Source organism: Anolis sagrei, chromosome 2 (assembly GCF_037176765.1).
Source record: "Anolis sagrei isolate rAnoSag1 chromosome 2, rAnoSag1.mat, whole genome shotgun sequence".
Lineage (NCBI taxonomy): Eukaryota > Metazoa > Chordata > Lepidosauria > Squamata > Dactyloidae > Anolis > Anolis sagrei.
This window is the reverse complement of record NC_090022.1, coordinates 127789030-127806815: the sequence shown is the minus strand read 5'-3', so window position 1 is coordinate 127806815 and position 17786 is coordinate 127789030. Positions and strand designations below refer to the sequence as shown.

General features: G+C 42.6%; 1 protein-coding gene across 2 annotated transcripts; it reads right to left on the bottom strand.

Moving 5' to 3' along the window:
- Positions 1-8259: 8259 nt before the first annotated feature.
- On the bottom strand, positions 8260-17349 carry LOC132766620 (G-protein coupled receptor 54-like). 2 transcript variants are annotated; one of them, XM_060760959.2, is made up of 5 exons: positions 16774-17349; positions 13332-13456; positions 12795-12930; positions 10459-10697; positions 8260-9655 (listed from the first exon to the last, which is right to left on the bottom strand). In XM_060760959.2, the coding sequence occupies exons 1-5, from the start codon at positions 17045-17047 to the stop codon at positions 9296-9298; spliced, it is 1134 nt and encodes a 377-aa protein (XP_060616942.2). In that variant the 5' UTR covers positions 17048-17349; the 3' UTR covers positions 8260-9295. The 2 variants fall into 2 exon arrangements, with proteins under 2 accessions (XP_060616942.2, XP_060616943.2); XM_060760960.2 differs by having other exon boundaries at positions 8260-9652.
- Between the last annotated feature and the right edge of the window lie 437 nt (positions 17350-17786).

The window sequence follows — 17786 nt, the reverse complement described above, 5'->3', positions numbered from 1 at the left end:
ATCACTCCCTCTTCCATTATCCTAAACTCTCAGTGAAGACTGTTGCAATTTTTTTTACAGAGGAAAATTAAACAGAGGGAGAACTCTCATATCCATGTAATTTGACCTTCCTTCAGATTGGGCCAATTTTCTAATGAAAACATCAACTGCCATTAATTAGAAAGTATGAGTTTCAAATTCATACGGTAACTGTAATAATGATTAGATTTTGAGCACTTCACAGTTCACGGAGAACATCTTTAACCTTTATTTAGTAATTATTCTGTCTTGGGAGCAGATGTCTTTATTAAACCAGAAACCAGTCCTACATGTTGTGTATGAGGAGAATGAAAATTGGCAGTAGATATGAGGCTAGAAATACATGACATCAGAGGAATGAAGGTTGAATGAGACAGAACTACAGCAGAAAAAGAAACCTGATTCCTAAAGATAGGAGCATCTCTTCATAGGAAATTGTTAGGTAGAAGGTCCATTCTTCAGAAGAGAACTCTTTAAGTTCTTCTAGTTGCCTGTGAATGGGATACTTCTTTACGCTACATGCTCATGTATAAGTCTAGACATTTTAGGAAAAACAACTAAAACCCCAAAAGTCTGAGTCAACTTACCCATGGGCCAATGTTTGTACTGTACCTATAAAAAAGAACCATCTCCTCAGAGCAATGTGGTGAAAGACAATAATAATAATAATAATAATAATAATAATAATAATAATAATAATAGACTTCATTTATATTCTGCTTTATTTCCCCGGAGGGATTCAGACCGGATTACAGTACACATATAAGGCAAACATTCAATGCATTTTTACATGAACAACAACATACAATGCACAGATAAGGTAAAGGCCTTCCACTTTTCCCATCTCCGGTGTTTGAAGGCGATGCTCGACTTCCGGCCATGGGGTGGTGCTCTTGTTCCATTTTCTATGCTGAAGGAGCCTGCATCTCTGATTTTTTGCTGGCATGTCTGCATGGGGCACCCTTTAACCTTCCCAATGAGGTGGTACCTATTGATCTACTCACATTGCATGTTTTTGAACTGCTAGGTAGGCAGATGCTAGGACTGACAATCAGGAGCTCACCCTGACTCGTGGTTTCGAACTGTTGGCCCTCCGGTCAGCAGCCTTATCTGCAGCTAGCAGCATTAATCTCTGTGCTACTGTGGCCATCCTAGGAGACCTTAGTCCATCCTGAGAAAACTTAAAGGAAGCACTGACCCTTTCTACTGTGGCACTAGTTCTGTCTTTTTTGAATACCTGGATGGGAAAATAAAAGCGATAGCAAGGGCTGGCTGGCTACCTGAGTTAGTTCCCTGCGTGTTTTCATCTCTCTGTGGAACAATCTTGTAGTCATATCAAAATCCATAATTGTGGCTTCAAAATCTGTCCTCGACTTGTACTTGAGATCAACTCATACATGAATATACAGGGCCATAGCCAGAAAAAAAATTCGGGAGGGGTTGAAAATTTCGGGGGGGGGGGGTTTGAAAATTTCGCGGGGGTGGGTGGGTGAGTGGTTGAAACCTGCCTCCTAGCTCACGCTGAAGCAAAGAGCACAGCAGGGGGCAACCACCTCCACCAAGTCTGGCCTCCTTAATGAGAGCATTCAACACCCCCCCCCCCCAACTTGGTTGCTTTGCTACATCGGCTATTGCTGCAAGTAATGACAGTGTGAATAAATTGTCGATATTGGCTTGAGATAGTGCTTGCAGTTCTGGAGGGACTCTTAATTTTTTGCATCTCATAGACCTAGCATGGGGATTTGGTTAACCAGTTAAAATTCATGAGTAAACCAGGTTTTTTTTTAAAAAAATCTGAAACATTTGGGGGGGGGGGTTGAACCCCTAACCCCCCCCCCTCCTCGCTACAGGCCTGTGAGTATATACAGCACATCCCAAAAAAACTGCTTGTATCACTTATTCTCATACTAAGCCGTTAAATGGCAGTAGAATACTAGTCCCAGCAGGGCCACCAAGAAATAAGAGAAAGGCACCAGCATACTTGAAGGAACCCCAACTTTGGAGAAATGTTCCAAATGTTAAGGGAAAACAATACAAGAACAAAGCAAAGAAACAAATAAAGCACAGCAGAATTATACCAATGAGGACTGAGTATGCTCAGTTGCCAGAGACTACTGATTGTCTCTTGTGGAGGGGAGGGGACAGAAAAAGAAGTCGGTGTGTGTGTGTGTGTGTGTGTATGATATGGAATGGATCTTGGCTATTTGGAACACTGAAGAAGATGACTATTCTTATCATATCAATAACCCAACTATTAAAAGCATTGTAAATGCCAAATGCTCTCCTTTCAAGGGGAACTAAATCTTATAGTGCTGCCTCCACAATGCCCCCCCCCTTTTTTTCAGGAAGTGGTGTCACATATTCACATGACAAAAAAACCTAACTTAGCATGCATAGGAACAAAAACTCTTTTATATTTGAGGCAGAGGTCCCTCCACTACCACCATCAATTATGTTGCGTAATTAGTATTAAGGAAGTGAGAATTGTGGTGGGTTACAACATTGTTTGTTCATGTTTAAGTTAAGCAGATTTTTTGTTAACCTGCATAAAGCTAAGGATGGCTGTCTTTTCTGAAGGTCCTGCACACTTTTTAGTCATAGGCACTTCTGCCTTGGCACCTCCGAGTTCCTGAAAGAGTTCCCTTGTTGTTAGAAGAGGTTGGTATTATTCCTGAATGTTGTCCTCATTTTGTTGCCTTGGAAACTGTGGTCCTAACTTGCTAATTGTAGCTCTTCTGTCCAATGGCAGAAGAGTGATACTGACAGACAGTTTAAGTAAATGCTTATTGTTAAATCAACAAGTGTGCCATTTGAAAAGCTAACTGTATGTCATGGATGAAACTTCAATAGAAGGGCAAGATTTTTCAATAGGGTTGCAGCATGCTCTTAAAGAGAAGGAATATATTTCCAGAGTAGGTATCATGCATGGTTGTAGCATTTGTTAATTCTACTTCAACCACTATGGTTACCTCCTATAGAATCCTAAGATTTGTACTTTGGGGGACATTTCAAATTCTCAGCCAGAAACTGTCCAACTACAAACCCCAGAATTACAAACCCCAGAACTACAAACCCCAGGATGCTGTGGAATGATCATGTTATGTAATTTCAGGTTCCAAGGGAGCATGGGTTCAGGGGCTCGATGTGTCAAGCTACCCAGGAGGCCAAATGAGACAAACAGCATGAAGAAAAATTCAGAGGTTTATTCTCAATGGCCAAAGAGGACGTTAACAGAAAAAGCACTCCAAAGTACAGACATACTGCAATTATGAACACAGAATATATTTATTGTATTTGACCACTATTCAAGATAGCCATGCTAGCTCCTGATTGGTTCCGAAATTGGTGGTTAGGATGTGCTTCCTGGTTAACCAGGGATTCCCTTTTCATCATTGCTGGTTGGTCTCCACCGTGGTGGGAAACTCAACTGTCATCGGCTCCTTTTGAAGTGTCTGCCCATTTCTTGATCTGCCTCTGAATTTGACACAATTGGAATAATAGACTTTTAGAGACGGCATGGGCCATCTAGTCCTGCCATGCAGGAAAAGCACAATCAAAGTACCCCTGACAGATGACCACCCAGGCTCTATTTAAAAGCTTCCAAGGAAGGAGATTCCACCACACTCTGAGACAGAGAGTTCCACTGCTGAACAGCTCATACTGTCAGGAAGTTCTTTCTAATATTCAGGTGGAATCCCCTTTCCTGTAATTTGAACCCGTTGCTCTGAGTGCTAGTCTCCAGGGGAGTAGAAAACAAGGCTGCTCCCTCTTCCTTATGACATCCGGTAAAATATTTATACATATCTATTACAGCTCCTCAGGAAAGGAATGTGGTGTGGTGATAGTTGATGGGCTTAATGTCCAGGCTCTGGTGAAAATAATAGTGCAGGTCCAAATATATAATGGATGCTTTAGAGCAGGGGTCCTCAAACCTTTTAAACAGAGGGCCAGGTCACAGTCCCTCAAACTGTTGGAGGGCCGGATTATAATTTGAAAAAAGCATGAATGAATTCCTATGCACGCTGCACATACTTCTTTGCATGCAAAAACCACTTAAAACAATACAATAATGAAAACAAAGAACAATTTTAACAAATATAAACGTATTAGTATTTCAATGGGAAGTGTGGGCCTGCTTTTGGCTGATGAGAAAGGATTGTTGTTGTTGTTGTTGTGTTCTTTCAAGTCATTTCAGACTTAGGTTGACCCTGAGTGAGGGATGGGTAAATGACCTTGGAGGGCCATATCCAGCCCTCGGGCCTTAGTTTGAGGACCCCTGCTTTAGAGTGATGATTATTTTAATGGGTGTTGAAGAGCATGGATCTGGCTTAGGGCATGGACAAGAGACATTCCCAATTCATATCAGGTGAAAATAGGAAGAAGGTTCTCATGCAAGTTCATTTTGTATTTTCCCTCCCTTCTCCCAGTCCATTGTGAGTGGATTATGGATATTTGAGGGAATGTTTTCTGGGGTCTGTGGTGTGTTGGGCAACATTCCAAAGTAATTTATGGAAGGTTACTGTAGAACAAAGATGTGCACACCTGCCATAGGTTCCAATGGATTGACATCTCACAGTTCATTGGTGTCTCACAATTCATATAATTCATATATATTTCATAACTTGGAGTTCGATTTCCGTACTATAACAATGTAACATGATATTGACCTAATTATTTCATTTTTACTCATAATAGCATGTGTATAGCTGCTTCTGACAAATAATCAAAGGGGATTTGAAATAGAGAAGGAAAGTTCTGTTCCCTCCTTAGTTTGGCCACATGATGCCCTTGGAAACCACACCATGCTATAACTCTGTGGTTAGGACAGGAACTCAGAAATAATCTTACAAAAGCTTCAACTGGTATATGAACAGAGAATATGGTCAGCAAGAAATGGGGAGAAGGAAAGAATTGCATGAAGTTTTCACGTGGTACACTGGTTAAAGTGTCTAAAAATGAGACAATGGTCCAAATTCCTATTCCAGAATGAAGGCTCATGAGTAACTTTGAACTATATCTTGTGAAAATAAGTCCTTGAACTAAATGGCTAATAAACAGACCAAAACAACAATAACAATTCTGTTTTGGATATATATGTGGATGCATCTTGTTGCTGTGATGTAAGCTTAAGCCCACATCTGGTTCAAACTAAGCAAAAAGGGCAATACATTCTCACCCCCCCCCCCCCAAAAAAAACCCTCTTCAGAGCTGTGTGCCTCAACAACTAGATTTACAAAGCAAGACTGTGCTGAGTTTCCAATGACTAACCACAAAACACATCTCACTAAAAAGAAAATACAAAATTAGGGAACTCATGTATGACAACCAGAAACCACTGTAGCTTTTTAAAAATAGTATTGTGCATCTTGTCATTCAGATGACAGGGATTTTAGTGCCATTCTAAGCTAACAAATTAACATTTTAATACAATTCATTTGTAAGTGTGCAGCATTTGTAAGCAGTTTCCTTTTGTGAGTTACTGTCAGGGCCCTTTTCGTACAGCTCAGAAGCACTGCATGTAAATATTGTTAATGTGTGAAGTGTTGTGTGGTTTCTGGGTTGTATGGCAGCACTTTCTCCTGGTGTTTCACCTGCATCTGTGGCTGGCATCTTCAGAGGATCTGATGGTGGTAAATCAAGTGGAATACACACACACACACATATACATACACATACATATATGTGCCGTGTTAAGGGTGGGAGAAAGAACCAATGTCTATTAATCAAGTGTGAAGGGTGCAGTTAGCAAGCCTGATTTCCAAATGCTTGGGTTAGACCCAATCACATAGTGAGGGCATCTGCCTGGAAGCAGCCAGGCCTTTGTTCCCTTGGAGTGTTTATTGCCTGGAGGCATTCTTTGTGTGGGTGGTATTCATTAGCCCTTGATTGCTTGCTGCCTGGGGGCAGCCAGATTTTGTTAATTTTCATGGTTTCTTCCTTTCTGTTGAAATTGTCCATTATTATTATTATTATTATTATTATTATTATTATTATTATTACTTTATTTGTACCCCACTAGCATCTCCCGAAGGACTCATTGCGGCTTACATAGGTCAAGGCCTCAAAACACAATACAACAATACAATACCTAGAGCAAATTAAAAACAGTTAAGCAGAATAAACAACAGCAATAACAATACATCGAGACGTCAAGACACTATAAAACTGGGCCAGGCCAGAGTAATGGGTACAAGATTAAAAGTGCTGATGTGGCAGGAGGTATGTAGGATTATAAAGTAAGTGCAGTGTGCGGTGTGCAGTGGTCTTAGTTACTAAAGTGCTTCTAGGGCTTGGTATTGGGGTTCCTAATCTGAAAAGGCACATCGGAGCAGCCAGGTCTTCAAGTTCTTTCTGAAGACTGCCAGTGAAGGGGCCTGTCGAAGATCTTTTGGGAGGGCGTTCCAGAGTCGGGGGTGCCACCACAGAAAAGGCCCTGTCTCGAGTCCCCACCAAGCGTGCTTGCGACACAGGCGGGATCACGAGCAGGGCCTCTCCAGATGACCGGAGTGAACGTGTGGGTTCATCGACGGACTTTCTCCATGTGCTTGTGGATTTCAGTGGCTTCTCTGTGTAGTTTGACAACGTGGTTGTCAAAGTGGTCCAGAATTTCTGCATTTTCAAATAATATTTTGTGCCCAGCTTGGTTTATTGTGTGTTCGGCTATGGCTGATTTTTCTAACTGAAGTAGTCTGCAGTACCTTTCATGCATTTGGTGATCTTGCCCACAACTGCATGGTATGCAATAGACTCCTGTAGTCTATTGTTAATGTGTGATTGTTTACTCTGAAGTCTCACTATGTTCCCACAGAAGCAGGCACAGGATTACAACCTCAGATATCAACCAGCAGATGGCTCTTGAGAACACAAAATGAAATTTTGTACAAATCTGGACCAACATAATAGGTCAAAGCTTCAGAAAATGTAGCTCTTCAAAATTTTGTATAGCAGAACTGTAACCTCTGCTCTTGGCTCAACCTATTTGTGGTTCCTCACAACAATACAGAGAAATGTCCATCTTGTTCTTTCTTGTTTCCTGCCTTTCTCATGTTCACAGTTAACATAAAAGTGAAACATCCATCAAAATCAAAGGCAAGACGGCTGTATCCAAAGAACAGAGGTGCATGAGCCCTAATAACAATTGCTAGGAATCATGGACAGAAGGTGCTATTTTGCCTGTACTTTATTTTTGAGTTTTCCATGGGCATCTGGCTGGTCACAGCAAGGAAAGCTATGCACAGATACTCATCCATACCTCTTTTGATCATGAATACTTCCTTTAAAAAAGTGTACTGTTTTGATTCATCCTTAACTATTGTTGCTATCCATCTTATCTATCAGAAATGGACCCCTTGTTCCCACAATATGTGGTCTCTAGTCTCCCACACACTCTTGCAGTTGTTTCAGTTCTGATCCTGTGGGTCTGCCAGTGTAAACACTGCCCTGTGCATCATTATCATATCCAAGCTGTATGTCGCCTTGAGAAACACACCATCTCTTATGCCTGATCATACACCCTTGCAAACACACATTCATGTGTAGTTGATGCAGCTTTCTTGTCTTCCATAGATAGCCGTGGGAAGTGTCCTTAATTGGCAACGACCTTTCTTGCCAGGATTGGGAATGTCCAGAGGAGAGTGGGGAGGAAAGGGGGACACACAGAGAGAAGAATCAGCTGGGAAGAACCAGCAGATGGCGCACATGATACAGAGCACTTAGGTAAAGGTAAAGGTAGTCCCCTGACATTAAGTCCAGTCATGTCTGACTCTGGGGTGTGGTGCTCATCTCCATTTCTAAGCCGAAGAGCCAGCATTGTCCGTAGACACCTCCAAGGTCATGTGGCCGGCATGACTGCATGGAGGGCCGTTACCTTCCCGCTGGAGCGGTACCTATTGATCTACTCACATTTGCATGTTTTCGAACTGCTAGGTTGGCAGAAGCTAGGGCTGACAGTGGAAGTTCACGCCGCTCCCCGGAATCGAACCTGCGACCTTTCGATCAACAAGCTCAGCAGCTCAGTGCTTTAACCCACTGCACCACCGGGGGCCTCACAGAGCACTTGCTATTCACATAATCCCACATAATCTGGTCAACATGGCCAGAAAATGTGCCCCAAATGTGGCCAAGGTGGGCTGGACTTTGTGAATGAGGCCAGAACATCATCAGTATGTGAGGAGAACAAAGGAAGCAGGGAATCACAGAAAGAAGCAACTGTGGCCAAAACAAATTTAATTGGTTGTTTTTATTGTGCAAAAGCAACGTTGCTGGTGATGACATGAAATCATAAAAATTATCTCATGTTTGGGTGATTCTATGCATCATGTGAGAGGAAACAAGAAAACAGTATGCTTTACAGCACATTTAGCATAGCATGTACCCCTTTGTCAACAGAATGCTGGACTAGTGGCAATTGGTGTTTTGTAACCATGCAAAAATGCCATAGGGTTATGTACACTTTGTTGAAAACTAATTGGAGTTGTGAGTTTTAAAAATGGATTCAATTAGATAAATGGAGGTAGAGTTTTCCAAAAGTGGACTTTCATTGCCAGTAATTCTTAGTACTAGTCATCCTTAAGAAAAAATCCTAACATGAAAGTACAAAACTCTCATTGCGGGTATTAGTTTAGCTAATACACATAACTTGCACACACAATCTGATTTAGGGAATGTCCAGTGTGAAAGGAAAAGAAAGACTCCATAGTTTAACTGAGAGTTTTAGTTAGAGTCAGTTGGGTTTGGATCCAATTTGGAAAATACATTCATAAATCCAGGATATGGTTAGGAAGTATGCAATCTTTCAGAGTTTGTTGAACTTCAACTACCAGAAATCTCAGCACAACCAGTGGTGGAAAATACTGGGAGCAACAGCCCAACAATCTCTGGTGGACCACAATTCCCAGATCTAATACAGGTATTCTATAAATACCCTCAAAGAATGGTCTACAATTTAGCCTCATTTTCCCCTCAGGGTAATAGAGTTGCATTCTGTGTTGACCCCAAGCATAAAAGTAGAGGCAGGGCTCTCCCACCATTTAATCTCAAACTCCTGAGGATTTAATGTTAAAATTAAATTTAAAAATCATCAGTCATGGAGTCTGTAGACACTATCACTGAATACATCTGCAATGGAGTCTTTCAAATTCTGCTCGCAGGTGTATAGATATAGCCCCATTAACTCTTTGCAGCCCATTAGGAATTCTGCAACCATTTTGATTTATCACACAACTCTTAGCATCCTTGGGCAGTCCAAACCAACAAGAATTCTTCATCATACAATGTGTTAGGTCTGTTCAGTGACAAATTTCATTTCTGCATTGTGGGAGCCTGAATGCCCACCATTGTCCTGAATACGCTGACGAAACAGGAAAGGAAAAGCTTTCTTGAAAGACTTGCGGAAACTATCTCCCATGAAAGCGTAGACAATGGGGTTGAGGGAAGAGTTGGCATATGACATGCAATTGGCCCATGTCTTGATCTTATAGGTCTCATAGTTGGCCTGGAAATGAAGATAGAAGCCCTGAAAGAGCAAGTAGAACTGGATAGGACCCCAGCAAATTGTGAACAGCAACACAATCACCACGACCATCTTGGAAATCCTGGCTCTCATGGCAGCTGAGCGCTCGGACAAATGTTGCACCTGCTGAGATTAAAGAGAAAAAAAAACAGGCAGGGCATTTGGATTTAAGAGGGTTGTGTTTACATAGCAATAGAATCCACTCATTTTGTGATCTAGTGGACAAGAGAAACAATTTGAGACACATGAATAAGACCATTGAAATTGCCAGGCAATAACCAAATTCAAGTAACTGGTGAAACATTAGCCTTGAGTACCTGTCCTGGCAAGCAAGGAATGTGGAAGCAAGGAGTGGGTCACACTGAAAACCTCAGCTTTGATATTTTGTAAGTTTCTAGACCTTATGAAAGATAAAAAGAGAAGGAGAGAGGGAGATGTGGGGAAAAACCTCTTTTCTTAAAGAGGCAAGAATACAAAATAAGTGTTTACTAAATACTAACACATTGCTTGTAGTTCATGAAGTCAAAATAATTTAACTTCAGACATAGTGTCTGATTAATATTAATATTTATTTCTAATTATATTGCAAATCACAATGGCAATTAGATTGCCACAGATTATGACCTTTAACACAAACACTTCTATTGCTATGCAATCTATTGCTACATTCTATTGCTACACACCTTGCCAACTGAATTTCAACTGCTTTATGTAATGTGTAGGTCATATTTGGGGAAAGTGATGTCAGAACCACGTATTTTAAGGGAGTGGTATAAATTTCTGAGATACTATTTTTTAAATTATCTGACCTGAAAGTCTGCCAGAGTTTGGAAGGGAGAATGGAGCTGTTGCTGTAACTGTTGTTGGTATTACCAAGGCACAACAATATAAAAAAACAGTTACCCTTTCATTTTTGTCCACTACTTTACCTGGTAATCGTGGTCCACAGGTTCCACCACAGGTCTCCCAATGCGCTTGAGTATGATGGTGTAGCAGAGGCAGATTGTCAGCAGGGGCAACAGATAAACAGCCAGGAAAGTATATAGAATGAAGCAGCGCTCTTGGCTCTTGCTGGTGAAGGCCTCAATGCAGTAGGTCCGCAAACCATACCAGTAGCCAACTTCGGTGCGATGATACACAGCCATAGGTAATGAAAGAATGAAGGAACCTGTGATCATAGATATCATCATTATAGTCTAGTGAGGTACTGCAGTCATCAATATGATAGATTATTCTTGCAATCTTGCAAAATTGCAAGAATAATCTATGCTGCATCATCACAGTGTTTGCAAATCAGAAATAACTTTGCACATGTTAAAACATCTCCCTAGCTCTGTTCAAATGTTATTATTCTTGGGTCCACAGACATGGGAACTGAGAGGAGACCTGTGCAATGTTTAACTCCTCTTCTTGATCTCTTCTCCTTCCTCCAAAACGAGCACTGTTTAGATTAGATATTTTGTTTAAAGACGTGCTCCTTAGGAATCTTGGGAAAGATCTGAGTGGTAGTAGAAATTGCAGTTTAAACATCTGTTCAAAACCAAGCTCATGAGCAACCAGTTGCTCTTATGGACTCAGGACCTTTGGGGAAAGAGAAGGCTGCAATGCTGGTGGGACATAGTATTGTCCTGGAGTCTGACAAGGAAGCCGGTGGGGTGCCAAGTGAAGGCTTTGCCTCTAGATTGCCAAGAGAACAGATTGACTCCAGGGACTCAGGCAGATCAAACACTTATCTATTCTAAAAAGCACTAAACAGTTTGGGCCCCGCCTATCTCTGAGATCACATCTCCTATGAACCAGCGCGAGCTCGAAGATCTTCTGGGGAGGCCCTCCTCTCGGTCCCACTATCGTCTCAAGCGCAGTTGGTGGGGATGAGAGAGAGGGTCTTCTCAGTGGTGGCCCCCCGGTCTCTGGAACGCCCTTCCAAGGGAAATAAGACAGGCCCCATCCCTTCCCTCCTTTTGTAAGAGCTTGAAGACCTGGTGGTTTCAACAAGCCTTTGAAAATGACCAGTTCTAACTCAGCCCTACACATTGTCTAATACTGCCTTATTCTTCCTATCAGTTACCCAGATTCTTTCTTCTAATCGGCCCCAGAATGAACAGCCACAGACCCGTGCCTAATATTATTGTTACCTGCCATATCATTGCACTCAATTCCCGGGGCCCCTAGAATTTTTGGGCTTGCACAAATCTTGGCCCAGCCTTTTAAATTTTTAATTGCCTTGAACATGCAGGATTACTTTTAATATATGTGTGTTATGGCGACAAATGTTATGCTTATGTTTTGTTTGTTAATCTTATGGTTATGTTGTTTTTACTCTGTATGTTTTGTGATATTACTTGGGAACCGCTCTAAGTCCCCTCGGGGAGATGGAGTGGTATATAAATAAATTATTATTATTATTATTATTATTATTATTATTATTATTATTATTATTATTATTATTGCATTCCAGTGTAGTGGATGAGTGAGAAGAGGCTGAGAGTGGATCTACACTGCTGAATTAATGCAGTTTGACTCTTTCTTAACTGCCATGGCTCAATGCTATTGAATCCTGAGGTTTGTAATTTGATGAGGCATGGGTACTCTTACAAAGAAGCCTAAAGATCTTGTGAAGCTGCAACTCCAATAACTCCATACCATGGAGCTATAGCAGCCAAGGTAGTGTCAAACTGCATTAATTCAACAATGTGGATTCATGTTAAAATAAATATGTTTTAATATCATCTGAGAAAATTAGGAGTGAACTCAGGACAACAAACCAAATCCAGCAATAATATTGAAAGATGATTGTACTGAACTAAAGGAATATATTTTTATCCTGCAGTATATGTTGCATTTTGCTATCATCCTGGTTTAACCATGATCATTCTGCTTACTCTGCATATATTTCATTTTAATATAATTTCAACAGTCTACATTTTTCCAATGTCATTTCATTCTGACTTCACAACAGACTTTAGGCTAGCCTGTAGTAAGTGGTCCAGACCATAGCTGTTAAAGCTCATGCTATTAAATTTTTGTCAGCCTTTGAGGTACCACAAAGCTGCTGCAGCAGACCCTCCAGAAGTTGGAAGATGAAATATAGCTCAGTATAATAAATAAGTGAACCATATAGTCTGATAAAAATAATATTTCATTAGATGTTGATGTCTGAGACCAACCCAAGGGAAATTACAGTGGATGAAGTGCTAGGAGTCATCTGGCTCCTCCGCAGGAAGCCAGTCAGCCACCTTCTCTTTGAGATTGCTGCCCCACTCACCAATCCAAATAGCAATACTGACAGCCATGGCAACCTGTGGAGTTCGATAACGCAATGATTGCAGTGGATACAGCGTGGCATAGCAGCGGTCCACACTCATAGCCATAAGGGTGATGCATGTAGCCTGTACTGTCACCTGGTGAAAAGACAAAGTGGAGTTTGTATTTATAAGCACAAAAAGCTGTTAATGTCACCCTCAGAAAAAAATACCATATTTAAGTCAAGATCACCCAATACTCTCTTACAGCTGTGTACTTATGTGCAGTATATATACATCTAATGCATATCAGTCACATCCCTAACATCCTATTTCATTCTTGACACACAATTTTAATTTTAAATCTTTAACTTAATGTGTTTTAACTGTTTGTTGTTCAAAGGCATTGAATAGTTGCCATATGTAAAGCTGCCTCGAGTCCCCTTCAGGGTAGAGAAAGGCAGGATACAAATTGAGTAGATAGATAGATAGATAGATAGATAGATAGATAGATAGATAGATAAGAATGTCAATACAAATTCCTTCACTTCCCAGCTTACCTGCTGCAAATAGTTGACAAATTTGCACATGAAGTCCCCGAACACCCAGCTGGGCAGAGGGTAGAGCGTGGCAGTAAAGGGCACACAGCATACTAAGAATATGATGTCAGTAGTAGCCAGGTTTGCTGCAAAAGACACGAAGATGAGCTCAGTACAGATAACCTAGGCTAACTCTGAGTGACAACTGTCTACTGTGCTCCATGAGCCAAGGTTCTCTTTTGGAATATAAGTGGTGTTGGTCTTTTTAGCAGGAGGTAGAAAAAGATTTCAATTGAATTAATAAATATTGGTGCAGCCAAAACCAGTAAAGAATGAGATGCGGAGTCATTCTTGTTGACTTTGCTCTTCAAATGCTCTCAGCACCGGAAACCCTCATGATAGAGTCACCATGAAACCATGAATCAAGAAAAAAACGATTGTGAGCAGGGAGGGATGTAATAAAGGCACCAAGTAAAAAAACAAATCTTTTTCTTGTCAAAGAGGTGGTGCTATTTTAATCGGTTGTTCATGAAATCATTAGGGTGTATTTTGGAGATGAAAACATACCTTGAAGAATGTGTATTTATAAACACACACATACAAACAGCCACACTTTGTTCTACATCCAGTTGGTTGTTTGTTCAGTCCTTGTAGGCCCATGCAGTCAATGAGGCCCATACAGGCAGTAAGAAGCCACACCTTGAAAACTGCTAGGCCATTAAATGCTAATTGTGGTGGCCAATTGAAACATTCACACCTATCTCCAACAGACAAGAGCTCTTTCTCCCACCTTGGACATTTCACAGATATATAAACTTTATTTTCCAAGTTTCCAACAGGCCTCACAGCCTCTGAGGATGCCTGCCATAGATGGAGGCGAAACAGAATGCTTCTGGAACATGGCCATACAGCCCGAAAAAACTTACAGCAACTCAGTCAATGAGAACTTGGTAAGTCAGCACTTAGCTATGATTTGTCAATTCAATGAAATGATTCTAGTTAGAACTAACAATTGGATATAATGGCATGGAGAAAATTGCTGTAATTAAATACCACATGCAGCTAACATGTTTCAAGCTAACCCACATATTAAAATGTTTCAAAGTAACCCACATACTCATTCATGACTGCCTGGAAGAAGATAATGTAGGGAAATCATAACCCATGTGTCGACATTAATAAATGCCACATTAGATTTCAGTGCCTTTGTTTCCATCACTTGTAACAATTGTGGGAAATAGCATGGGTTTATGAGGATATTAAATAACTGTTCAACTACCCTTAATGGGCATAATTTGTCTCACTGTAGAGTCAATGCAGGTTGACACTGCTTTTAAATGCTCTGGCTCAATCCTATGGAATTCTGAGAGGTATAGTTTTAGAGGCACTTTAGCCTTTCCTGCCAAAGAGTGTTGGTTCCTCAACAAACAACAACTCCCACAATTCCATAGCATTGAGCTAGGGCAATTGAAGTGGTGTCAAAACTGCACTCGTTCTATAGTATAAGTGCACCCAGGACAGTAGACAAAACTGGGGAACTATATTAACCTGGGGCAACATAATAACCTTAGATTGGTGTGAGAGCAGGCATGGGCCATTACTAGAAATTAAGAGTGAGAAGAGAGATAAATAGATTAGGTTAAAAAAACAAGGGTAACAAAGATCAAGGGAGTTACGGGGTATTTACACATAATTTAACAGATTATTTTTTTTAAAAACTTACGGTCCTAGAAAGGTAGCATTAAAGATATGCAAAAAATGGCAGAAATATCTAAATAGAAACCTCTAGAGTGTCTATACAGGAAAAAGACTGACCAAAAGAGGTGGAAAGAAATGAGGAATAAAGAGTTATACAGAATTAAAGACATGTATAATGTGAATGGCCAATTAATACCCTTGAATAGATTTTTTTTAATGTCAGGAGCGACTTGAGAAACTGCAGGTAGCTTCTGGTGTGAGAGAATTGGCCGTCTGCAAGGATGTTGTCCAGGAGACGCTAAGATGTTTTACCATCATGTGGGAGGCTTTTCTCATATCCCCACATGAGAAACTGGAGATGACAATGGGAAGCCAATATAAACATTGTGCAGAAATTAAGGAAATTGTGTGCCTGGTTAAAGAGGCTCTAACCACATATTTATAGGCTAAATATGTGGTTAGAGGAAAGGGTGATGGGAGTGGGGATGTGACCACCCCAGGGGTCCCGACCCCCAGGTTGAGAAATCCTTCTAGTACAGGCATGGGTAAACTTCATCCCTCCGTGTGTTTTGGACTTCAATTCCCGTAGGCTGCTAGGAATTATGGGAGTTGAAGTCCAAAACACCTTGAGGGCCAAAGTTTGCCCATGCCTGTACTAGAAGGAGTCTGGCTCTTTCTGCTCAGAGCAGCATTTCTCAACCTGGGGGTTGGGACCCCTGGGAGGGGGGAGTCAGAAGGGGGTTTCAGAGGGATCACCAAAGACCATCAGAAAACATATATTCCTGCTGGTCTTAGGAACAGCTTTGGAAGAGAAGGCTGAAGATCTCTCTGCCTGTCCTTCTCTTCCTTTTTGGAAACAGGAGGCAAATCATCCCACCAAAAGCCCTACTCTGCTGTGATTGGCCAGCCTCTCAGCCAAGGGGAGAGCAGACATGTTCAGTGCATGGCAGCGTGATGTGTATGTTCAGGAAAGGGAGAGCATGCAAGTCTGGAGGGAGGCTCATGCCAATGATTCCCTTCAAGGCATGTGGGTTCTGTGTGGGAAGTTTGGCCCAATTCTATCATTGGTGGGGTTCAGAATGCTCATTGATTGTAGGTGAACTAAAAATGCTAGCAAGTACACCTCCCAAATGTCAAGGTCTATTTCCCCCAAACTCCACCAGTGTTCACATTTGGGCATATTGAGTATTTGTGCCCAGTATTTCCTGTTGGTCATGAGAGTTCTATGTGAAAAGTTTGGCTCATTTCCATCATTGGTGGAGTTCAGAATGCTCTTTGATTGTAGGTGAACTATATGTCCCAGGAACTACAACTCCTAAATGACAAAATGAACCCCCCCAACCCTACCAGTCTTCAAATTAGGGTGTATCGGGTATTTTTTCCAAATTTGGTCGAGTGAACGAAAATGCACCCTGCATATCAGATATTTACATTACGCTTCATAATAGTAACAAAATTACAGTTATGAAGTAGCAAGGAAGATAATTCTATGGTGGGGGGTCACCACTACATGAGGAACTGTCTTAAGGGGTCAGGGCATTAGGAAGGTTGAGGAACCCTGGCTCAGAGAGAGAGGAGGGGGAAGGATTGGGCTCTGAAGCTCAGCTGGCCCTGGGGCAGGCTCTGCCTCAGTGGGACCCTCCATCTCTTCTGGAGCTCTCGGTTGTGCTGAATCCGAGCCCACGAATGGCTTCAGCACCTTGGACAGCAACCTCGACTCCCAAGCTGGGCAAGTCTCTGCCTAGGGCGGCATTCACTCACTCACCGATGTAGAAGTTGGTGGCCGTCCGCATTTGGCGGTGCTTGCTGATGACATAGATGACCAGCGCGTTGCCCACCAGCCCCAGCAGCATGATGAGGGCGTAGAAGACGGGCACCAGCCAGGCGTCGGTCAGGAAGGGGGGCGACGTCTCCTCCTCCTCCTCCTCCTTCCCCCGGCTGCCGTTCAGGACCCGCAGGGCGTCGGGGCTGGGGCTGGCACTGCCTGCATCGCCCGGCCACGACACGGTGGGCTTCCCGGACCAGGTCTCTGCCTCCATGCTTGGAAGTGGCTGGGAAGAGCTCCGTGCCCGCTCCGAGGCGCCTAAGAGAGGAAGTGGCGGGGAGAGGGCAACGGGAGCACCACCCAACTCACCCTTGGGAGAGTCGAGCCCAAAGGCAGGGGAGGGGGCAGCACGCCCCTGCGCCCTCCAGCTGTGCCCAAGGGCTCAGCCCAGACACTTCGGGTCCCGCGTGGGGCCAAGTTGGCGGCGCTCCGAGGCTGAGAAGAAGGGGCGCTTCTGGTGCCCTCGGGAAGCTGCCTCGTCCCATCCAGGGGGAGAGGGGCTCCGCCAGGCGCCAAGCCCAACCCCACGGAGAGGAGGGGCGGCAGGAGGGCGCCCCGAGATGGAGGGAAGCGGGGAGTCGGTGATGCTCAGCCCAGGAAGAAAGGAAAGGGGCAAGCAGGTCTGCAGGCTCTTGTTCACACAAGCTTCGGGGGATCTTGGTGACTCTCTCTCTCCCTCCTTCCTAACTCGCTTCTTAGATTCCACGCGCGTCCCCTTTGCCTGCGCGCTTATTCAGATGTTTGTAAGCATCAGGCTTGAAGAGCAACTGGTACAACTCTCTGCAGCTCTTCCAGCCAAGAGCAAGGACAAGAAGGGACGGCAGTGTGACTCTGGTGGACATGGTGGTGAAGAAAGAGGAGGAGGAAGGAAGTCTTGAACACTGATGCCCCTCTTGATAGTCTTAAAGGGGTAACAGTCATATAATAACAACAACAATAACAACAACAACCCT